This window comes from Monodelphis domestica, chromosome 2 (assembly GCF_027887165.1).
Source record: "Monodelphis domestica isolate mMonDom1 chromosome 2, mMonDom1.pri, whole genome shotgun sequence".
Classification (NCBI taxonomy): domain Eukaryota; kingdom Metazoa; phylum Chordata; class Mammalia; order Didelphimorphia; family Didelphidae; genus Monodelphis; species Monodelphis domestica.
Genome location: NC_077228.1, coordinates 29,423,471 through 29,449,152, shown reverse-complemented (window position 1 = coordinate 29,449,152; position 25,682 = coordinate 29,423,471). Strand labels below are relative to the sequence as shown.

At 41.6% G+C, this 25,682-nt stretch overlaps 1 protein-coding gene across 1 annotated transcript in view; it reads right to left on the bottom strand.

Moving 5' to 3' along the window:
- Positions 1–25,682, bottom strand: part of SPATA6 (spermatogenesis associated 6) — a 141,185-nt gene that overhangs the window by 65,453 nt on the left and 50,050 nt on the right. The window contains exons 7-8 of the mRNA XM_007480209.3: positions 8,385–8,468; positions 3,541–3,837 (exon numbers count right to left, since the gene is read on the bottom strand). Coding sequence (XP_007480271.1) covers positions 3,541–3,837; positions 8,385–8,468 — 381 coding nt within the window. The remainder of the gene's footprint in view (positions 1–3,540; positions 3,838–8,384; positions 8,469–25,682) is intronic.

Here is a 25,682-nt window from a genome sequence, read left to right as displayed (position 1 = left end):
CTCAAAGAGATGAAAGGATCAGATCATCTTTCTTGTCCACTGAGTAACCTGTATGTGGACCAAGAAGCAAGAGTAGGAACCAAACATGGAAGAAATAATTAGTTCAAGATGGGGAAAGGAGTATGGCAAGGACATATATTGTCACCTTATTTATTTAACTTATATACAGAATAAATCATGCAAAATGCCAGGATGGACAAATCAAAAGCTGGAATTAAGGTTGCCAGGAGAAATATCAACAATCTTATATGCAGATACCACTCTGTTGTCAGAAAGTGCAAAATTAAGCATCTTGAAAGAGGAAAGTATAAAAAAGCTGGCTTGAGGCTTACCATTAAAAAAATACATATATCATGGCAACTGATCACATCAGTTTCTGGCAAATGGAGAGAGAAGATATGGAAGCAGTGCCAGATTTTATATTCTTAAGCTCAAAGATCACCACAGATGGTGACTGTAGCCATAAAATTAAATGATGTGTGCTCTTTAGAAGGAAAGCTATGGCAAAATTGGGCAACATGCTAAAAAGCAGAGACATCACTTTGCTGACAAAGGTTTATATAGCTAAAGTTATGGTTTTTCTATTAGCAATGTGTGGCTATGAGAGTCAGACTGTAAGAAAAGCTAAACACTGCAAAACAGATTCTTTCAAATTGTGGTGCTGGAGAAGATTTTTGAGGGTCCCTTGGACAGCAAAGAGATCAAATCAGTCAATACTTAAAGAAATTAATTCATAACACTCACTGGAAAGTCAATACTAAAGCTGAAGTTTAAATACTTGGGCCACATAATGTGAAAAAAGGATTCACTGGAAAAGACCCTGTTGTAGGAAAAGATTAAAGGCAAAAGGAGAAGGGGATGGCAGAAATAAGATGGATAGTGTCATGGAAGCAACAAACATGAGCTTGGACAGACTTAGGATGATAGTAGAGGATAGAAGGATCTGGTGTGGTAGACACAAACAGACACAACTGAATGACTAAACCACAAGATCTCCATGGAAAGCTCTAAGATTAAGGTAGAATGGAAAAAGACTTCTTGCAGAAGGTGGCACTTTATCTGAGGCAACTTGAAGGAAATGAGTTAAGCCAGGAGGCAGGAATAAGCTGAGAACTACATTTATGGAGGGTAGTCAGTGAAAATACCCAGAGTCAGGAAATAGTGTCTTGTTGATGGAAAATCAGGGAGGCCAGTGTAACTGGATCCCAGAATATTTAGAGGGGAGTAAGGTGTAAGAAGCCTGGAAAGGTAGGGAGAGCAGTTAATAAAGAGATTTAAAATACAGAGGATTTTGTATTTCGTTCTAGCAGAGAGATAAAACAAATGGAACTGAATGAATGGGGAGGAGGGCCTGGTCAGACTTGCACTTAAGGAAAAGCAGTCTGACAACTGAGTAAAGGAAGGACCAGAATGGAAGGATTTGAGGCAGGACCGGGATCAGGAAGACCAAGTAGCAAGCAACTGCAATAGTCCAGGCATGAGGTATTGAGAGTCTGCACTTGGTGGCAATAATGTCAGAGGAAAGAAGCAGACACAAATGAGAGATAATGAGAAGGTAAAACAAGACGGGCCTTGGCAAGAGATTGGATATAGGGAGGTGAGTGAGAATGAAGAGTTGAAGACACTTGGGTTTTGAATCTGAGTGCCTGAAAATATGGTGTCACCCTTGACAATAATACAAAAATTTTAAAGAGGGGTGAATTTGAAAAAATTATGAGCTCCACTTTGGACATCTTGAGTTTAAGATGTCCAATAGGCAGCTGGAGATGTGAGTTTGGAGGTCAGGAGAGAAGTTAGGGCAGGATAAATAAATATGAGAATCATCAACATAGAGATGACAACTGAATCTATAGGAGCTAATGAGATCCCCGAGTGAAACTGTATAGAAGAAAAAGAGAAGAGGGCCTAAGTGGAGCAACACTCACCATTAGAAGGCAAGAGCTAGATGAACATCTAGCAAAGGAGACTGTAACAATCAGACAGGTAAGGGGAGAATCAGGAGAGAGGGATGTCAAGGATGTCAAGGAAACCCAGAGAGAAGTATCGAGTTGAAGAGGATGATCAAAAGTGTCAGAGGACAAGAAGAAAGAAAGTTGAGAAAAGGCCATTATAGCTTGCAATTGAGAGATCATTGGTAACTCTGGAGGGAGCAGTTTTGGTTAAATAATGAGCTTGGAAACTCTTAAAAATCAAGAAGTCTTTTTGAAGAGTTCAGCCAAAAGGAGAGATACGGGACATATAGAACAAGTATGGAATTTTTAAGAATGGGATTGGGTTGGGGAAGGTACAAGCAAATAAATGTGGGCAATAAATAAGGAAGCAGTCAGTAGACAAGGATGGAAGATTAAGTGAGAAAGGCAAAATGATAGAGAGGAATCTGCTGGGCAATATGGGATGGAATGGGATCACTTGTCCATGTGGAGGGGTTTGTCCTCACAAGGAGAAGGATCACCTCAGCAGGTAAGATAGGGTGGAGGAGAAGAGGGACCTCTTGGCAAACAGCCTCAATTTTTTTAATGAAATATAAGCCAAGGTTCTCAGAAGAAGGTTCTGGGGGGGCAGAGAAACCATGAGAGGTTTAAAAAGGGATGAAAAGGTTTGGCAAAAGCTCTGTGGTGAGTGGGAAAATGAACTTGATTAAAGGATAAAAGGATTACTTCACAAGATGGTTGTGAGGATCAAATGAATGGATATGAGGGGAGGGCTCCACCAATGCTGTGTGCATCACTCCTGGAGTCAGTCATGTCTGCCTTCTATGGCCTTTCCATCGGCCATCATTTCCACAGTCTGTAACCTCAGCAAGGTTGGGGACCTCTCTTTTCTATGCTTCACATCTTTCCCAACCCCCCACACCACAAGGTTTTGTGTCATTGAGAGAAGTATAAAAGAGCTGATTCTCTTGGCCTGGATCAAGGACTCCATCCACTAAAACATTCCCCAGAGACTAATAGCTAGGGAAAGGTGGAATGGAAAGAGCAATATAAGTATGACCCCAGCCTACAGAGCTGTTGGGAGGCATCCTTTCCTTCTCAATGTGCTGGTAGTGAAGACTGTTAGCTCCACTCTAACCTCAAGCCTTCTCCAAGGTCCTCCCATGCACCTCATGAATTCATTTTGTTTCAAAGATCCTCTATTCTTTCAGAGCTCACCCCAGGGACATATACTGTCAAAGGCAACTTACTTTCCATTATCCTTTCCTGAGGAGTCCTTAGTTTTCTATCCCCGTCCTTCTTAGCTCCTATGAATACTAATGTCATTACTCCAGAGATAGGGTAGGCTGCCCTCTGTCAGGAGGCAAGGAGTGGACACACAGAAGAGCTAAGCATGGCATTACTAATGGAGCTTGAATTCTGCCAGTTACAAAAGCAGACCAAAGGAGATGTGCTCACTCTAATGGCTTTCCACTGAGCATGGCTGGGCAGGGGAGCAGCCTACATAGACGGGGCAGAATACAGGATAAGCAGCTTAGGAACAACCTTTCAGAGAAAGATTCAGACCCAAGAGAGTGCAGGTGAGAAATGCTGTGCAGAGAACACATACATGTCTGATGACAAACGGAGGTTTGTCAGTGTCTTTTTTGAACTCGTAGGGTCCCAGGTTGAGATGAGCTAAGCGCCGCCTGGTGTCTTCCGACAGCTCGCACATCCGCCTCTTGGTGTATGGGGATGGAGAATGGCACTTGGATGAGATGGTGGGCTGCTCATAGTTCCGTGGGTTTACGCAATACTTGTGTCTCTCAGGGGACCTGGACTTCTTCTTGGAAGGTCTTGCTGCCCCCCTCATTTGCATTCGGCCATGGTTCCTTTCAGCAGGGTTGGCATGGCATAGCAGTTTATCCTGAGTCAGAAAAAGAAAACTGGGGTCACCTCACAATGGTGATGGAGAGTAGGAAAAAAAGTCCAAGGTACAGGAAGTCCTGGGGGTGGGTGGTATCCCTTCCCTCTTTTGTTACTTTGACCTCTGGGGAACTGAGGCAGAAGACAACCCTTGGACTTAATGGAGCACCTGAGAATCACTCAAGCTGTCAAGTTCATAAGCCTATGGCCAACTTTGTGAGGAACCTTCCTGAGACATAGGGTCCAGGAATCTCAAGATTCTTACTCAGAGTCTTTCCTTCTGGTCAGGACTTGCTAACAAAAGCTCTAGTGAGCCTGGAGTCACTTTTATCCAGTGCTTCCTTCCTCATCACATGGGGACATTGGTGTGGCTTATTCAATGTTCTATCTGTGGAAATCTCCCTTTTCATCCTTCCCCCCACTAGACAAGGAGTTCTGTCACTAGCTGGCTCATTTGTACTTATGCCTGCATCTTCAGTAACTGCCTAAGGCCACCCTTACTGAGATCAACAGAATTAGTGAAATGACTTGACTTGGAGTCTGGAGCCTTGGCTCTGAGGCCCACAGGAGGCAGCAGAAGCTAGCCACTCTGGTCTCTCCAACTATGGTTCCCCCTCCACAAAATGAAAATAATCCCAAGCCTTAGAGCATTCCAGACTGTGGGATTCTTTAATAGATTTCAAAACCTCCATAGATGTGTGGAAGCAACCAAAGGCTCTTGGAAGCTATGTGATCAAGGCACAAGCTCTAAGAGGTCCTCTATGAAGATGGAAGGCTTGGACTTTTGCCCAGCCACAAAATGAATATTTGGAAAAGGAAAACTTAGCCCAGCTCAGCTACAGGAAAAGCAGCTCCTCAACTAGCTATTCCCAGGGATGGAAGAATGTTTTAGGCTCCAGCAACAACTCCAAGTAGGAATTTCCAAATTTCCTAGCGGAAAAGACTTCGGGCCATATTGGCCAAAGGTAGCCTCACACCACATACCCTTAATGAACTTAAGGAATGCTGTCCCAACATCATTAATTTGTATAGATGTTTGCAGGCAAAATCTAGACATTTATAGACATATTCTATTCCCCCCCATTCATAATAATTCCCTTTTTGAACTTCCACACCTTAGGAAGAAGCCCCAGATAATGCCTCCACCTTCCATGCCACTACTCTCTCCTGGGTCTCCTACCTGAAGGACCACTACCTCAGTCTCTCTTCATTCAACTCACAACCAACGAAGGTGAGTATACCCCAGGACTCTGTGACTGGCCCTCTTCTCTTCTCCCTCTAGACCTGTGTGGGTGAAGATGTGGCATGTGTACCCCAGTGGCACAGAGGGGGCTGCTTTGTTCCCCTTCTCCACCGTGCCTAAGGACATCTTTGCATGCCCCAATTCTCTGCCCAGTCACCCAGTGCAAGCCCTTCCTCCCTCTGCTCTCTGGGGTAATTCGGGGAGGGGCTCACAGATGCCTGAAGGTGTAGTTTGAGCACATGATCTCTAGGTTTGCCAACACTGCTCTAGACTGTTTCAGTTCACTGGCACTTTCACTTTCACCAGAACCCCCATGCCTTCAATTATCATCTCAATGCCAATGGCTGCCAAATATACTTATCCAGCCCTTACCTCCCTTCTAAACTCCAGGTTCACATTTCCCATTGCCAATTGAACCGCTCAAACGGGATATTCCATAGACTTCTTAAACTCAACATGTTCAAAACTGAATTCATTCTCTTCCCCCCCCAGACAGTCCCCTCTTTGTAACTTCACTATTACTAGAGGACCTCCATCCTCCCAGTCCCCCAAGCTCCCAACCCAGGCATCGTCCTTTCTCATCTCCCATATCCTAACAGTTACCAAATCCTGTTGATTTTACCAGTTTCCTTCCTATGACACTTCCGCCACCCTGATTCAGGACCTTCTCATCTCCTGCCTGTTGCTCTTCTTATCACAAGTCTCTCTTTTTTCTTTTTAAATCTTTACTTCTGACTTAGAATTGATCTTAAATATTCATTCTAAGACAGAAGAGCAGCAACCGCTAGGCATCTGGGCTCAGTGACTTACTCAGGGTCACACAGCTAAGAAATATCTGAGACCAGGTCTTCCTGACTCTAGGCTATGCTCCCCAGCTGCCCCTACACAAGTTTCTTTCCCTTCCAATCCACCTTCACTCAGCTGTCAAAGTGACTTTCATAAAGCCCAGGTGGGACTATGTTACTTCTCACCATTCAGTAAACTCCACTGGCTCCCTAATATCTCCAGGATGGACTACAAAATGCTCTGTTTGGTCTTTAAGATCCTTTCTAGCCTGGCCCCTGCCTACCTTTCCAGTCTCATCACACCTTATTCTCTCTACCAGGGACACTGGCCCCCTGGTTCCCTCAAACAAGACTTTCTATCTCTCAATGATGGGCATTTCCCCTGGCCTTGCCCTTGTCTGAAATGTTCTCTCCTCATTTCTGCATCCTCACTTCCCTTGGCTTCCTTCAAGCCTCAGCCAAAATCCTATCTTCTCTGAAGAGAAGTCTTTTCTGCCACCCTCCCTCCCTGTGGTCCTGGCACCTTCCTTCTGATGATTGCCTCCAATGATCTTGTCTACATCTTGTTCATACCTACATGTCTGCGTGTTGCCTCTCATCAGATGGAACACCGTGAGAGCAGGACCTGATTTGGGCCTTTCTCTGCACCCTCCATGCTTCTCATTGTGCCTAGCACACAGTAAGTGCTTAATTAATGCCTAGTGATTGACTGATCTCCAAGAATGAAGGACTGTCTGCCTCCTGAGGCAGCTCCCTAAGCTTTGAAGAAGCTCAAGTTACTAGAAAGCTGAAATCTGTTTGAAATCTTTGCAGTTTTCCCTCACACTCTTTGTTCTGACCTCAGGGGCCAAGGAAACCAAAGCCTCCTCCACATGACAGCTAGTGAGGTCAAACTCAAATAGAAATAAATCCTACAGGTTCCATGTTGACTCGGAAAGCCACAAATTAACATCACCTATTTTGTATTGTATTTTTGTCAAACATTTCCCAAATCCCAGATCAGATTCTTCCCCTCTGGGATACCTTAGGGAAATTATTGTACCTCCTCTGGGCCTTACTTTCCTGATCTGGTTTTAAAAAAAAAAAGAAGAGAAAAAGGATATCATTAGGCAGTTGGAGGTACAGGGGAGAGAATATCAGGACTAGAGTCAGGAAAACCTGAGTTCAAATTTTACTTCAGACACTTACATCTGTGTGCCCTGAACAATCCACATAACCTATCTGCCTCAATATTCTCATTAGCAAAGTAGGGATAGTAACAGCACCTCAACTGAGATAATATTTGAAAACACTTTATAAGCCATGAAACATCCTCTAAAAGCTAGCTACTAACTATAATAATGAAGGGCTTGGACTCAACCATCCCCAGTGTCCCTTTAAGCTTTAAATCAGCGGTTCTCAACCCCGGCAGGGGTCGAACAACCAAAACACAGGGGTCACCTAAAGCCATCGGGAAATACCCACTGAGAAATCGCACTACTTTACAGCAAGATCTCAGAAAGAACGGGGACCCTGCTGCCTGCACATTGTACTAATATTAGTTACCTATCAGCAGCCCTCCCCCTATAAGGGGCGATGGATTTACCCTGTTGCCTGGAGACTGGACTCAAACAGAAACCCAGTGAGAGCACCCAGGTGCTAGCTCTGGAGGGGTTAAGAATGAGTCCTGGAGCTGATAACTCCTGGAGCGGATAACAGAGCCAAGTAACCCCAGCAAAGTGAAGCCTCAGCTCGAGCTGGAGGGAGGCGACAGGAAGAAGAAAGCAGCCTCTGCGGACCCCCTCTCCAGGCAGGACTTACCTCCTGCCCCAGCACTCAGGCTGCCTCCTGCTGGATTAATATTTCTCAACATATAATTAAATATTGTTTTTGTGATTAATCACTATGCTTAAATTATGTTTGATTTGTAGCAATGAGAATACATAATGCATATCAGGTATTTATATTCAGAATCATAACTGTAGCAAAATTACAGTTTTGAAGTAGCCACCAAAATAATTTTTTGGTTTGGGGTCACCACAACACAAGGAACTGTATTGCGGGATCATGGCATTAGAAAGGTTGAGAACCACTGCTTTAAATCCTCAGATCCTACCCCTGTGCTCCTGCATCCCACAGTTAAGAAGAAAGTATCTTCCAAACCTTAAAGCTCCAGGATTGAGCTCTTAGCCTTTCTTTGGAAAACCTGCTAGCTGCACATTGTAGGTTTCCAGTGGAGAAGAGGACCCCTTCCTCCTCCTATTACTTTTCCCTTCCATTACAGCAGTCACCAGATGATTCCTAAGAAAGAAACTTTCCAGCCCATCCCCTACTGAGTAGAAGATTTTATTCCAATCACGTTTGATTCAATTTAATCAAGCTGTCAGCCAACCCAACAAATGATTTATCCAACTAAATAACAGAAGTGGGACCATGCAAACGGATTAGGGGTGGGAGATTTGCCAGCAAGAGAAGCAAACCCCCCCAGTCAGAGGCATCAAGTCCCAGATGCTTTTAGAGTAACTATGCCCCATTCATTACCTGGACTCCTCGACACTTCCTTGAACTGATCAGACATTCTGTAATCACAGATGTAGTAGAAAATTCCAGTCTTGGGGCAAGTCCCTGAGAAGGGGAGAAAAGAGAAGGTCATTTCTCAACATCAGGATTTTTACCACATGATAAAGATATCAAAGCTATAAACTGGGGCCTAGATATAAACTACTTCCCTTTTTTTAACTCCAGCCTTTTCTGGAGATAGTTAGAAAGGCAGAACTTTGTCAAAATGTCAGCAAGACAGTACTGGCATAACTGCCTATTGGATTACAGATGATTCAAGTGCTTGTGGAAAACAGTAAGAGGTCTGTTTTGTTTGGCTTTCAATTCAATCCATTAAGCCATCATCCGTTTTCTTTTTTTAAAAACCCTTACTGTGTACTGGCTCCAAAGCAGAAGAGTGGTAAGGACTAGGCAATGGGGGTCAAGTGACTTACCCGGGGTCACATAGCTGAGAAGTGTCTGAGGCCAGATTTGAACCTAGGACCTCCCATCTCTAGGCCTAGCTCTCAATCCACTGAGCAACCCAGCTACCCAGCTACCTTCCCCCAATCATCCATTTTTAAGGTGTTTCCTTACAACTAAATATGAGGGGAGGTGTTTGAGGAATTTCAGATGTTTAGGTTCAGACAGCTGGAGGATTTATCCACAGAAGTCCAAGATAGCAGCTGTTTGGTGTTTCCATCACTTCCAGCCTAGCTAAAGTAGCTCCCAAGACAGCACAGAGGGGACTCTGACCATCCAATGATCTCCTCCCCAACTTGGCCTACTGACATCTTGCCCATCCTTGAAGATTCAACTCAAAGGCCACTTCCTCCAGGCAGCCATCCCTGATCCCCACCCCCCTCACCCTGGCCAAAAGACTGCCCATGTACAAACTGTTTCTATACTTCTAATGTACTTAAAAAACAAACAAACAAACACTTTTACCTTCCATCTCAGAAGCAAATCTGTGTATTGGTTCCAAGGCAGAAGAATGATAAGGCCTAGGCCCATGGTGGTGAACCTACAGTATGGGTGCCAGAAGGAGTACTCAGAGCCCCCTTTGTGGGCATGTGCACCATTGCTCTTGTCCCAGTACAGAATTTGCCAGAGTTCATGACAAGAAAATGATAATACCCAACAACAAAATATAAGAAATGGAGCTCATCCAAAAAATAGTCGAGGTGCCCTTTATCATGATGATAAAGAACGTTCTTTATCATTGGAAGTACCAGAGGAATCTTTAAATTTACTCCCTGTACTTCTCTCGGAAAACCAAGAGGCAAAAGAGCCTTTCACTTTTGAAATACCTAAGGATATACCAGAGTCTCTTTGGGCCACATCTTCTTCCAATGTAGGCTTACTTAAATCTGCTGTTCCTGTGCAGATAAAATCTAAATCTAGCCCACCTCCTTCCATCCCTCAGTATCCCCTCTCAAAGGAGGCAATTGAGGGTATTACACCAGTTATTAACTCATTAATAGAACAGGGAATAATCATCTCTTGCAAATCTGAATACAACACACCCATCCTGCCAGTTAAAAAAACAAAAAGAGGGCCCAATGGCAAGCTTGATTCGTACAGGATCTGAGGGCAGTGAATAATCACGTTATAAAGAGACACTCCATAGTTTCTAACATAAATACTATTATTTCCTCTATTCCTAGCACAGCTACATACTTTACAGTAGTAGACTTGTGTTCAGCTTTCTTTTCCATACCTATACATGAGAACTCCAGGCATAGTTTTGCTTTTACCTGGAAGGGCTCACAATATTCATGGAGTCGGCTACCACAGGGTTATGTGGAAAGTCCGAGTTTATTTGAGCAAATTTTGAGCCAAGACACAGACAATATAACATTTAAAAATAGTAAATTAATCAAATATGTAGATGATCTACTCTTGGCTTCAACAGATGCAAAAACATGTCAAGAAGATAGCAAACACCTTCTTTTGGAATTGTACAAAAGAGGACATAAAATCTCGAAGGATAAAGTTCAGTGGTGTCTCCCTAAAGTAGAATATTTGGGATTCATCCTGACTGCAGGTGCTCGTTATATTTCTCCAAAACAAATTGAGAATATTCAAAAATTGAGTGCTCCTACCACTAAGAAACAGCTGAGAGCAATTTTAGGAGCAACAGGGTTTTGCAGACAATGGATTCCTTGCTATGGGGAAATTACTAAACCCCTTACAGCATTAACAAAGGATTCGGTTCCTGAACCCCTCAAATTAGAGCCTGAACACCTGTCAGCTCTATCAGATCTAAAAAAGGCTATCATGTCTGCCCCTGCTCTAGGCATCCCAGATTACAACAAGCTATTTACTTTGTATGTGCATGAGCAAAGAGGAGTAGCTTCTGGCATGTTAACTCAGACTTTGGGACCTTCTCAGCGCCCAATTGCTTATTATTATGCTCAACTAGACCCAGTAGCAGCAGGAGCACCACGTCTTAGAGGAGTAGCTGCTACAGCCTTACTAGTTACAAAAACTGTTGATTTAGTATTGGTATGTCCATTAACAATAATGTGCCAACATGAGATAGAAGCATTATTGATAAAACATAGAACACAGGCATTCTCAGATCAGAGAATTGCAAGATATGAAATAACCTTATTAAATAGTGAAAACATTACTTTAAAACGTTGTACTACTCTTAACCTTGCCACCTTGCTTCCAGATTTACCAACTTCAGGAGAACCATTACACAATTGTGAAACATTAGTGTCCATGGCAGAAAAGCCTCGAGATAATCTCTTGGACACTCCCTTAGACAATGCAGATCTGATTTTATTTACCGATGGTTCCTCTTTTATGAGGGATGGCATACGTTACACTGGAGCTGCCGTAGTCTCAGAATTTGCCACTGAATGGTCAGCTTTACTACCTTCTAACATTAGTGCTCAAGGAGCAGAACTCATAGCTCTGAAGCAAGCTTGTATAATTGCCAAGGATAAAAAGGCAACAATTTATATGGATTCTAGATATGCTTTTGACATTTGTCACTCAGTCGGAATGTTATGGCTCCAGAGAGGATTCTTAACCTCAGCTGGAAAATCCATAGCTAATGCAGAAATTATTAATGAAGTTCTTTCTGCTCTCAAACTGCCTAAAGCCCTAGCTGTAGTTCATTGCTCTGCCCATACAGGTGGCTCTGACCCTGTCTCTAGAGGAAATGATCGAGCAGATGCCGCTGCAAAGCTAGCAGCCATAGAAGGTCCTGAATTAATTTTAACATTAACAACTATTAATGATTTAAATTTACCGCTTTCCTAAAGTGAAAAGGAAGTGGAAAAATGGAAACAAAAATTCAAAGCGAAACAGATTAATGGAGTGTGGGTGTCATCTGAAGGAAAACCCCTGCTCCCTAGAAGTTTCTATCACCAAATTTGCCAATCTATTCATTAAAATGGTCATTTTGGCACCCAGGGCATCATGGACTCTGTCAAGAGAGTATGGATAGCCCCTGGTATAACTACTATAGCCTCTAAAGTATGTTCAGCCTGCTCTACCTGCCAGGCATATAACCAACATGCCTTTTGTGGCAAAGCCTTTGGTGGATGTCCTCTGGCTTACACACCTTTTGAACATCTACAGATAGATTTCATAACAATGCCAAAGGCTGGACGTTATAAATTTTGTCTAGTAATTGTAGATCAACTAACCAGATGGCCGGAAGCATTTCCTGAGACCCGAGCCACGGCGGATTTTGTTGCAAAGATACTTTTACAGGAAATTATTCCTCCTTTTGGCCTGCCAGCACATATTGATTCCAATAGGGGGAGTCATTTTACTGATTCTGTTCTAAATCAGATATATTCTTGCTTGGGAATAACTCCCAAATTTCATGTTCCATATCATCCCCAGAGCTCAGGCCAAGTAGAGAGGATGAACAAAGAACTTAAAACTATGATTGGCAAATTATGCACTGAGACCCATTTAAAATGGCCTGAAATTCTCCCTCTGGTCCTATTTTATCTTAGAAGCAGGCCTAGAGGAGACTTACATATTTCACCATTTGAGATGCTTTTTGGACATCCACCTATATAGGCTAAGCCTTTCTCCCCGGCATATACCTCACTATTAGGGGGAGATATTACTATTGCTTCCTATATACAGGAGTTACAGCACAAACTACATGAACTTCATGAATCCGGAGCTGCAGTACAAGCTGGACCACTAGACTTTTCTCTGCATGACCTGAACCCAGGAGATAAAGTTTATATTAAGAATTTCAAGTGTACTGGAGCAACTCAGCCTTCGTGGGAAGGACCATTCCAAATATTGTTAACTACTCCAACATCCATAAAGATTGGAGAAAAGGACTCTTGGATTCACTGCTCACATGTGAAGAAAGCATCTTCTGCTGAGACTGATTGACTGAAACCTATCGCATGCATTGGAGATAATAATCCTTAGACAAGCGGATGCTGGGTTTTTTTTTTTGAGAACACATTGAATTACTGATTTTTTTCCTTATTTTTATTATTTATTTTCTTTATTTTGATTAGAATATTTGATTTTTTCTCATTTTTGTACTGAAGGTACACATAATATTAATATTTTTCCTGCAGTAATAGAAGTTAATATATATTCTTGCTATAATATCAATATATACCTAAAAGCTTTAAACTATGGGAACCTGCCATTTATTGATAAAATATTATAGGACTGGAATTAATGTTCGTGTCTGATTCCAGAAAATGGGATAAAAAATAAGGAGCACAGACTTAATCTGAATAGTGCCAAAAAAAGAGCACACAGGAAATACTAATGTGAGACTCGAGGTGCGACGCTTGACATACGTTAAGTCGTAGGACTTCCTTGTATCTACACTCTCTGTGAAGTACTCATACAAGTACAAAATTTGACTATCTTGCTAGCTCCTTATATCCCTGAGAATGAAGAAAAAAATCATACGAGGGAATGGCATTTCCCTATCAAAATAGAATTCTAATTCTTCTCTTCTTATATTATGGCAACTTCCTGTAGTCTTGGCTACGAATGGCTAAGTGAAATATTACTGCATTCTGTCCTACATACTTGTGGGATAGAAATTACTTTAAATTGGACCTATACAAGGACCTATTTTGAATTTTCCCTTATGTTTTTGATTGTTTTTCTCTTCTTTTGATAATTGACTCATACACCCCCATAACTCAACATTGCATTCTGAGTTGAACTAAATGTTTTTTAACACCTACTTCAGGGGAGATTGTATTTTAATTTAAAATCTAAGAATTTTTGAAGTTTGAATTTTTTGTTTGAGATTGTATTTTTATAAAAATTCAAGAATTTTGATTTTTTGTTTAAGATTGTACTTTTATAAAAATTCAAGATTTTGATTTTGTTCGAAAAAAGATCTTCAAGAAAGAAGCTTTAAACTTTTATATCCAGAGAATGAACTGTTGCAGAAAGATGCCGGAAAACCTACACTTCATCAAGAAGATCAAGAATGAACTTTGGATATGATTGATTGAACTGAACTTTGATTGAACATTTATTGTAAATGTACACATTTATGCCAAAAGGGACTGCCCCTAATTTGGTTTTCTGTCAATGCACCTAGCAAAACATTGGTTTTGCTTTCTTTTCTTTACTATTCCTCTCTCACTATTCTAATTCCTTTTAGAAATTTGAATATCGTGTATATCTATAGTTAGAAGTGCATTTAGGATTACAAATTAATTATGTTAAATGATCAATGGGGAGACTAGTCTCCCAATGATCATCAGGGGTGATTGTAAATCTTGAAATCTCTCAGACTTGTGAATGTTAAAAATTTCCCCATCAGGGAATTCTTAATTGGAACAAATTCCCTACTGAGAAACATTCCCCATTTTGATGTGAGGACTCGCCAGGGTCAGAAATGGGAGGACCTCTACTCCAACTGTACTTAAGACTGCTTTAGGAGAGAAAACTCCTTGCTATGGGAGGACCCCTACTCTACCCGTACTTAAGACTGCTTTAGGGGAGAAAACTCCTTGCTAAACAATGAAAGTTCTTGGACCCATGCTTATAATAAGGCAAGGAGTTCTTTGAGCCAGGCCTGTTTTTAGAATTGATACAATGGGATGCTAGGTACCTAAAAGGGTCAGGCAAGTATTCTCTTGATGAGATTAGTTGACTCGGCTGTGTTTTCTCTTGTTCAGACTTACTGAGGAGATTGGTCGACACAGCAGCATTTTTTCTGATTCAGACTTTCTGAGGAGATTGGTCGACTAAGCAGGAATTTAGATGGGCAGTCCTTTGGAAAGCATCTACAGTGATTGGTAGATGTAGGGACTTAGGGGAGGTGACATGGGAGAAAAATCCCTATATAAGAAAAAGCAGAATCTCTTGAGGAGATATCCTTTTGGAGGATCTCTGATGAGGACCGCTTGGGAAGAATCTCTTGAGAGAGGCTCTGGAGAAGGGAAGCTCTTGGAGGACAATCTCTAAGGAGGTCTCGCTGGAGCTCCTCTAAGGGGACTCTGTCCCTCTGGAGGCTCTGGAGAGAGGCCTTTTGGAACAGTCTCTGGCTGGAAGGCTCTCTGGTGAAGTCAGCTGAGATGGAGCTGGCCTGGTGTCACTAGAATCCTTGTTTAGGCAGACCTTGTGGTGAGTGTTAAAAGACTGACTGACTGATTCTCTCTCTTAAGACTCAGGTCTAGGCCATATTGGCTTGAGGCCCTTCATAATTATTCCTTTCCTACTCTTTCTCTAATTCCTCATTATATTATTAATTAGAAATCTCTATAAAACCCAGTTGACTTGGGTATTTGTATAATTGAGAATATTTCCCTGGCGACCACCTTATATTTGATTTAAAACCAAGACACTGTAGTGAAACATATTTTCTGCAGTCAAATTTACTCACCCTCTCTTATATCTATCACAATTTATATCTTCCACCATTTTAACTCACTACAGTTTAAGACCTCAACCATTTTAATTATAACATCACCCAAGTTCAGGCCTTCATCATCACCAGCTTAGATTATCTGAGCAGCCCCAGTTTGGGTTCCCTGCCCCACATCTCTCCCCACCACAGTACATCCTACACTGCAGCATAAATCTGACTGGGTTTCTCCCATACTTGGACAACTCCAGTGTTTTGTCCAGGATCAGCTAGAAACATCTCTATTTTGTTTTTAAAGCCCTTCACAACCTGGTTCAAATCTACACTGTCCAACACAGCTACCCTGGACTGCTTGCTATTCCACACATCTAATACTTCATCTCCCACCTCTATGCCTATGTATTGGCCCTACCTTCCCATTCTCTTATCTCTGCCTCAAAGAATTCATCTCTCCAAGACAAAGCTTAAGCACTATAAGATTAAAATTAATATCCAATAACTCCAAGTATATTTTATAAGATTTATTAATAATCACTTGAAGTAGAAAAAATAAAAGGACAAAAGTAAAAGCCTGAGTAAAGAAAACTTTCCTGACCACATTGGAAGGAAAAGAAAGAGGGGAGGAGGTCACACACAAACTTTATCTCCAAAACCCTGAGAAGGAACATGGGAAGCTGGGATTTAGGGTCCTGGGGTTCAAATTCTATTATACAGCACCATCTTCTACCTGTAGCCTTTCCTAATGCCCCTACCCCAATTGCTAAGCCTTCCTCCCAAATGGCCATCTATTTAGGCTCTTTATATTCATTTTGGGCTTTGTTTGTATTTTTCTCACTCATTAGAAACTCCTAGAGAGGAAGGATCATTTTGTTCTATTTGTACTGGCACTTCTGAGCACAGTGTCTGGCACACAACAGGCACTTAGTAAATTTAACTTGTGGTAGTTGTTGCTGATGAGTTACCTAAGTAAAAATGAGCCCATTATACATAGCTGCCTCCAGCCTATCTCAGGTGGAGGAGTCAATCTATCACAGCAGACCTCATGCCTCTCTCTAGAAGAAGAAAAATACATTTCCTTCAAGTGCCAGTTCCCCACTGTCAGGAAAAAGGCCAATCACTCATGTGTTCCTTTCTCCAACTACAGTCTATTCTCCCTCCATCTCTCCCTCTGCTTTGCAACCATAAATCATGTTCTTTCACAGTCCAATCTTTCAAGCCTCCAATCCCTGAGTTCTTTCGGGGCTAAGGCCCTTGCCCCTATTCCTCATCTAGGGCCAACCAGTTGAACACTCTATACTGTGCTCCTTACTTAAGTCCATTCCTCCCTTATTATACTTCCGATTTTGCCCTGCCTACCATGAGCCTGGAATCACTTCCACCATACATCATCTTTGTTCTAACACATATGCTGCTGAATGAAGCTGGAGAAAATCACAAAGCCACATGGAACACCTGGGTCCATGAGCCATTTGTCCTATTATTTCAGCTGGGTCCTCAGTTCAGCAAGGCAAAGGTTTTCTGTCTCACTAAGTGACTTGGTCTCACTCATCATGAAGGCTTTTCCACACCACCCTCTCAGCTGACAACCCTGCCTCACATTTCACTATAAGCCACCTTCTTCCCACCTCCTCATCTCCTATCCCTCAGATACCACCTTCTACCACGATCTCCTCTTCACCTCTTATCTCCTTGCCAAGGCAAACACTTTTCTTAATGTTCTGCACTTTTCATTACACTAAAATGGCTCTCTCCAAAGTCACTGATCATCTCATTTGCCAGATCTCATAGCCTTTGCTCCATCCTCCTTCATGACCTCTGAAGTCTTTGACACTCTTGGTCACTCCTCTGTGATACTGTTTCCACTCTAGGTTTTTGCAATACTCCTCTCTCTTGTTCTCCTCCTAACTGTCTGACTGCTCCTTCTTCTCAGCCTGATTTGCTACTCTTCCTCCAGGTGACTCCTGCTAAATGTTGATGTCCCATAGGGTTCTGTCCTAGGCTCTCTTTACTTCTCCCTTTATATCATTTCCCTTGATAAACTTTTTAGCTCCCATGGACTGATTATCTCTGTGCTAGTCAGTTCTATTTGTCCAACCCTCACTTCTTCCCTGATCTCCAGTCTTGTATCTCTATTAGACATTTCAAACTGGTTGTTCAACAGAGATCTTTTTTTTAACCCTTCCCTTCCATCTTAGAATCAATACTGTGTCCCAAGGCAGAAGAGCTGTAAGGGCTAGGAAAGGGCATTTAAGTGATCTGCCCAGGGCCTCTAATTCCCCTCACTATCCTTAATGAATTTTTAAAAACCCTTATTTTCTGACTTAGAATTGATTCTAAGGCAGAAAAGTAGTAAGGGCCAGACAATTAGGGTTAACCGAATTGCCCAGGGTCACACAGCTAGAAGTATCTGAGGCCAAATTTGAATCCAGGACCTCCCACGACTAGGTCTGGTTATCAATCTACTGAGCTGCCTAGATACTTCCATCCCATAAATATCTTAACCTCAACAGGTCTGAAACTGAACTCTATCTTTCTCCCAAAAGGTTACTTCTCTTTAACTTCCATATTACTGGCAACACCATCCACGTAGTCACTCAAGCTCATAACCCAGATATTATCCTTGTGTCTTTATTCTTTCTCACCCTTACTGTTGTTAAGACTTATAGATTTTGTTTTTGTAAGGTCTCCCAAATACTCTTTCTCTGCTCTGGCACTGCCACCATCCTGTTGTAGGCCCTCATACCTGTGCTACTATAATGGCTTACTAGTTGATCTCTCTGCCAAAGTCCTCTAGTTCATCCTCCACCACAGCTGTCAAAGGGATCTTTCTAACGTGCAGTTATGACCACGTAACTCACCTGAGTCCCAGCCACTGCACTCAATAAACTCTACTGGCTACCTATCACCTCCAGACTCAACTATAAAATCCTCAGTCTGTCCTTTAAAGTCCTTATTATTATGACAGTGGCCTTCTTGCTGTTCCACAAACAAGCCACTCCATCTCTTAGCTCCCAGCATCTTTGGTGGTTGTCCACCATGTTTGGAATATACTCTTCACTCATTCTCATCTGCTCCAGCTACTGGTCTCCCTGGCTTTCTGTAAGTCCTGATTAAAACCCCCTATTTTTTATTTTTATTTAATTAATTTAGAATATTTTTTCATGGTTACAAGATTTGTGTTCCTTCCCTGCCCTCCCCCAACCTCCCTCCCATAGTCAATGCACAATTCCTCTGGAACACCCCATATTCTACAGGGAGCCTTTTTCTCAATAAAACTTTGGGAACAACAGTGCTTTACGTGTGTATTTTTCTATTTATTATATGTATAATATTCTATTTAAATTATTTTTTTTTATTTGATTATATTTGCCTACTTGTTGTCTCCCCATTAGACTGTAGCTCCTCTAGAGCAAGGACGGCCTTTTGTCTTTTTGTATCTCCAGCACTTAGCATAGTGTCTGGTACACAGTAGATACTTAATAAATATTTAGTGACTACTGACTACTGAATTCATGGCCTGCTCCCTCATCACCTTTCCAGTCTTCCTACACTTCACATCCCCACTCCTTCCACATACATGTGTACTCTACAATCCATTGGCATTGGCTTCCTGGCTGTTCCTCAATCAAGACATTCCATTTCCTGACTCCAGGCATTTTACCTGGCTGTCCTTCATGCCTGGAAGTGTTTCCCTCCTTATCTTAGCCTCTTGGCTTTCCTGGCTTTCTTCAAATCTCAGATAAAATTCCATCTTCTAGAAGAAGTTTTAATTCTAGGGTCTTCCCTCTGTTTGTTATTTTCTATTTTATGTTGTATACAGTTGGTTTACACATAATTTTTTTAATCTCTCTCCTATTAGCCTGAGCTCTAGGAAAGCAGGAATTGTCTTTTGTCTTTCTTTAGATTCCCAGCAATTAGCACAGTGCCTGGCCTCTCTTGATCATTCAGTCATGCCCAACTCTTTGTGATCCTGTTTCCTTTTTGCCCTTAGTTTGCCATTTCCTTCTCCAGTAGATTAATGCAACAGATTTTAAGTAATTTGTCCAGGGTCACCCAGCAAATGAGTGTCTAAGGCTTGATCTGAACTCAGGTCTTCCCAATTCCTGCCCAGTGCTCTATCCACTGAGCCACCTAGCTGCCTATAGTAATAGTTTAATCAGTGTTTATTGACTGACTCCTCCAGTAAGCATTGGTACAGTTCAATTCCTCCAGGAATATGTCAACTCATTAATCACTGCACGAGGAACTTAAATTTAGAGTACAAACAGCTAAATGAATGCTCAGTAACTATGCAAAAACTATCATTTTGGGGAACTCACTCGCCACCATTACAAGGTGAAAGGGGATCCCAGAGCAAATTTATTTTGTTCTATATTCTCTAAGCCATAGTCTTTGTTCCATAAATTTCTGGAGCTAAGAATTTATCAGCTGTTGGTCACCCTAATGATAATGAGCCTCCCCCATATTTGATTTTTCATGGAGGTGCAGAGGCGGCAAACAATAGAAAAAGGAGTTTAGGCTTGGGATAGCTCCACCTTCTTTTCCTTATCTTTTCATTTGGTTCTAGGGTGATCTAAAATCTTCCATGGTGCCCTCCTCTTATACTGTGTTGAGAGCAAAGAAGTGATTCTGAGTCATCAAAGGACAAATAGTAGGAGAGAACCTTAGAGAACACAGGGTGGGTCACGACCATACCATAATGAGGCACTAGAAGGACAATGCCTGCCAATATTAATGGGACCTTCACATCTCAGTGATTCTGAACCACTATAAAGGTTATCATCCAAACCCAATTCCTCATCCCCACCTTATTCTCATCCCTCTAAACCTCCCATTCCTAAGTTCTAATCAAATACCACCCAACCTTTCCACTGTGCCTTCGGGAATGCCTGTTCCATAGACAACAAACTTCCCTTCATCCTAAATCCTTTCCTCTCTCACTCTTTCCATCTACTAATTATTACTGAAAACTGAATCTCTTATGATGATGCAGTCTCCCTGGCTCCCCTTTCTAATACTGTAATTTCCATCACTCATTTTCCTCAGCTTAATGGCAGAAGTGGGGGCATTGGAATAGTCCTTGCTTCCCACTGATACTACTATCTCCTACCTCCATCATTGAGTAAGCTCTTCACTTTTGAGATTCATGCCATTCACATCTACCATCCAATAAAATCCTGGTAGCTGTTGTCTACAGACCCCCAGGAATCAGATTTCCCTTCCTTCCTCAACAAGTTTACTACATGGCTCACAATTTTTCTCTTGTCCTCACACTAGGGGACGTCATTAGACATAATGACTTTCTTTTAAACACCATAACCAAGAGGTTCTTCAAATGACTCATTTTCCATGATTCACAGTCACAGTGACCCACAAAAATGGTCAAACCCTTGATCTTGTCATCACTTACAAACATACCACCGCCATGTTTAAGAATTTTTAAATTCCCTTATCTGAGTATACTCTATTAGCTTTTCACCTCTCCCATTGCTTTCCCTTACAAAACCCTGCTTTTCATCTTAAATCCCTTAACCTCAGTTGTAGCAGGAGGCCTCCCTTGCACTAGCCATTCTCTCCTCTATTCTCCATCTTGACCCCATGATGAAACAATTCAGCTCTTTGCTAGCCACTTCTCTTTCATCCCTAGACCTTTCATCATATTGGCAAATACAACCAGCCAAACCTCAACCTTGGATCAGTCCCACTATCCACTGCTTTCTTTGCCATCCACATATTGGTCAACAAAGGTAGAGAAACCACACAACTGTTCTGTGTCTACTTCAAATTTATATTATACAACCTCACATGGGTCCTCAGTGCTGCTAAGCAATCCCACTATACCTTTCTTCTCAACTCACTATCCACAGGAGCAATTCCAAACCTTTTCATCCTTCCACAAACCTCCCATGGCTTCCCCTCACCTTTCCCTCAGCTGAAAGGTTTATTTCCCATTTCACTGGCAAAATTAAAGTCATTTGCTGCAAACTCCCTCATCTCCCATAACCCAGTTGCCTCCTTGCCCTCTGCCTCCCATGATGAAATGGCCTCACTATTTACCAAGGCAGACTCCTCTATGTGCATGTGATTTCATACTCCAGCAGATCACTTCTGTCATCCCTATTCATCACTTATTGTCAATCTCTCCCTACCTGCTGTTTCATTTCCTGCTCCTGTTACAAACATGCCCATGCCTCTCTTCTCCAGTTAAAGCCTTCACTTGATCTTTCTTTTCTTCCTATTATTGTTCTCTATTCTTCTCCTGGAGCTAAACTCCTTGAAAAAGCTGTCTACAATCAGTGCCTCTGCTTCTCTCACTTTCTTCTTAACCATTCCACCAAAACTGACCTCACCCAAGCTTCCAGTGATTTCTTAGTGGCCAAATCCAAAGGCCTTATCTCAGTTCTTCTTCACCTTGACCTCCCTGAAGCCTTTGCCACAAGATAGATTACTCTCTCCTCCTGGATACTCTCTTCTGAGGTTTCAAAATATCCCTCTCTCCTGGTTCTCTTCCTATCTCTCTGATCACTCCTTTTCAGTCTCCTTTGCTGGATCCTCCTCCATATCATTCTCTGTAACCATACGTGTCCCAAGGGTTCTGTCCTAAGCCCTCTTCTCTTGCTCTACTCTCTCACTTGGTGCTCTCATCAACTCCCATGGGTTTAAATATCATCTCTATACCAATGGCCCTTAGATCTACCTGCCCTGCCCCAACCTCTCTGCTGATCTCCAGGGCTCACATCTCCAACTGCCTTTCAGATATCTCAAACTGGCTGGCCATTAGACATCTCAAACTCAAGATGTCTAATACAGAACTCATGCTTTTCCCTCCCAAACTTTTCCCCACACATCCCTCTTCTCTATTACTATATGTTTAATGATTGATTAATTAATGAGGGCAATTCTGGCACCGTGGATAGAGCACTAGGCCTGGAGTCAGTATGACTCATCTTCATTAGTTCAGGTCTGCCTTCTGAGACTTCGTAGCTGTGTGACCCCGAGCAAGTCACTTAACTCTGTTTTAGTTTTCTCATCTGTAAAATGAGCCAGAGAAGGAAATGGCAAAATACTCCAGTATCTTTGTTAAGAAAACCTCAAATGGGATCTTGAAGACTTGAGCACCATCAAAAAACAATGACTTACTGATTAGATTGCATTAAAGAATCCAGCATGAAGGCCTATTGATCTTTGCTCTGCAGATTTTAGCTAGATTGAAAAATAGAACTAACTTTCAAGTAGTCAATCAGAGTCAGTCAATAAATATTTATTAAGAGTTTAGTTAAATTCAGATACTGGGATAAGTCCTGGAGAGATAAAGAAAGTCAAAAGACAGGCTCCATTCACAAGGGGCTCACAAATTAACAGAGAGGAAAACAAGTAAACACACACATACAAACGAGCTATGGCCACAATAAACAGGAAATAATTAACAGAGGGAAGGCACTAGAATTAAGAGATTAAGAAGGTGGTATTCCTGTAAAAGGAGGGACTTAAAGGAAGCCAGGAGGTAGAGATAAGTTAGAAGAGCACTCTGGGTATGAGAGGGACAAAAAAGAATTCCCAAAGGTGAAAGATGGAATGGCTTTTTCGAAGACCAGCATGGAGGTCAGTGTTACCTCAAAGAATGTAGGATATAAGAAACCTAGAAAGGTGGGGGAGGAGACAGGGAAAGCCAAAGAGAAAATTTTGTATTGGGTCCTAGAGATGATAAGGAGCCCCTAAAGTTTACTGAGTAGGAAGGTGATATGGTCACACCTGTACTTCAGGAAAATCACTTTGGCAGACAAAAGGAATTGTCTCAAAGTGAGGTGAACTGTTCTGGGAGATAGTAGGTTCCTTATCACTAGAGCACTTCTCCTGGAACATGGATAATCAACGGATTACAAAAGGTGTTAAAGATACCCCACCTCAGGCAAGCTTGTCATGAGAGGCCTCTTCCAACTCAAACATTCTAGGACACAGAATGGAGGAGAAAAAAGTACCCCACCTACTCTATAAAAAAAAATAATAATTGTAAAAATCCAAGCCCTAAAGGGTACTAAAATCCCACAGAAGAAATCCATTTAAATTGCATGGTCAATCCACCAAGAAAGGCAGCCTGATATGTGAAAAGACATCGTGAGTAACATGACAAATATTGGAGGAATATCCAACTGAAACATCAGTAAAAGTAACCGCCATACTCAAAAGAGAAAAGGAAGAAGGTTCTCAGAAAGAATCTCACACTGACTTCATATTCTGCCTCTATTTGGCTACTGACAGTGACATTTAACTGGAGATATTACCTATCAAAAGCACATTCTCATTAGGTGGTTGGATTCTTTATATTCTCTAGCTACCAGGTAAGGTTTGTTAATCAGACCTGGCTTATTAGTGATTATTTGAACTTCACAAGATTAGGTCTGCTGTTCCTATCATTAATTTTATTAAAAAGCATTCCTTTAGGGGATGCAAAGCAATAATACAACCTGCCTTCTGGAAAAATATACTGTTCTGCTACTAATAATAGAATTGTGCTATAGCAGGAGAGAGCAATGAGTTTAGAACAGAGCAGTCAAACATGTGGCCTACGAGGTCACATACAGCCCAAAATACTCCCCAGTGTGGTCCAAACCAGAATAAAATGTAACTGGAAAATACTCAACAAAATAAATAAAAATATAATAAAGCACAGATAACATTTTAAGCCATGCAGCCTACAGGGATTCTAATGTAATATTTTATGGCCCCCATTTCTATTTGCGTGTCACACTAATGGTCTAGAGGAGAAAAAAAAAACACAGCCAACAAGCCATAAACTACCCAAACTGAGACCCACAAAAGTTTTGAGTTACAAAAGTCACAGATTGAAAATTCTGAAGGACCTCAGTGGTTCTCAAGTCAAAATTATATCTAAAAAGGAATACCTCCCTACATTACAACAGAAGAGATCACAGTCTTTGCTTGAAAATCTCCAAAATATAGGGAAGTCCTGGGCCTCTTGGGGCTAACCATTCCACTTTCGAATGATTCTCATAGTAAGCAGTTATTCCTGGCATCAAGGCTAATTAGGCCTCTTTGCAACTTCCACCCAAAGCACTTAGTTTTACTGATAGAACTAAGGAGAAAAGGGCCCAATCCCACATGGAAGCCCATCTAGTATTTGCAGGGAGATCTTCTAATTCCCCCTGAATCTTTGCTAGATAATCTCAGACTAAATGTCAACAATTCTTTTCTTCAGGTAGCAATGGAGAAACTTCCTGATGAGGTCAGACCTCCTTTGGGCACTCTTCAGCTTATCATTTGTGGTCCTAAAAATTAAAGTCTGAAATGACCAAAACACCCCACAGAGTGTGACCTAGGCAAAGTAAGTGAGCAAAATAGTCAATTCTTCCCTGGTGCCAGGCTCCACAATTAAGAACACATTAATTTTCTTGGTTGCCAGATCAACTTGTGTGATAACTCAAGTGGATTAAGCTCAGAGCTCCTTACCATCCTTAAATCTTTTTTGTTTGAATTGTCTCCTAATGACTCCACTTTTTTTACTTGTAGAGCCAATTTTATGAATTTTATGAATCCTAAGTGTAGGATCATTATTCCTATTAAATTTCATCTCATTTGATTTGGACCAGTATTCCAACTAATTAAGATATCTCTGGAAAACCAGTATGTCAACCAGTGTGTTACCTGAGCCTCCGAGCTTTGTGGCATCAAGAAATTTGATGGGCATGCCACTGATGCCTTTATCCAAGTCACTGATAAAAACTTTTAATTCCCACAGGGCCAAACACAGATTCTGAGGGCACTCCCTTAGGGAATCTTTCCAAGCTCAAAAGGAGCCATTAACAACTCTTTGAGTTGAGTCTAACAATTTCCAAATTCACCCAACTATAGTACTCACTATCTAGCATCACATTTCTCCATGTTTTTCACAAAAACAGCATAAACAACTTGGTCAAAAGATTTGCTAAAATTTCATTAAATGAGGAATGCCATCAAAAGAGGAAACAAGATTCATCTGACCTATTCTCTTCATGTCTGGGAAACCTGAAACAGCATTTACCTTTTCCAACTGTATATAGTACCTCTCCAATTTTTCAGGACTTTCAAATGTCTCTGAAAATGGTTCACCTATCCTATCTGCCAAATCCTCCAGAATTAAGTAGTCTGAGCTCATTAAAGGTGGCTAAGGTAACTCTCCTCATTTATGTTGGGTGTCGGTTTCTTCTGGCCAGTCTTGTTCTCTCCTCAATCCAAGGAATTTGCTCTTGAAAGAATCAGCAGAAACACAGAGATATTCTTTTCCCTCTTCTGTAATCTTAGGTCAACCCCTCTGTTAGATTTTATGGTTGGATTTGAATATTTAATTGGTGGTCACCAGGGATTTAATTTCTAAATCCCAAAATGAATTACTCAAGTAAATGGAATTTATGGTAGTTTATTTTTACAATAGAGGGAAGATATTAAGGAAGAGAGAAAAGGGG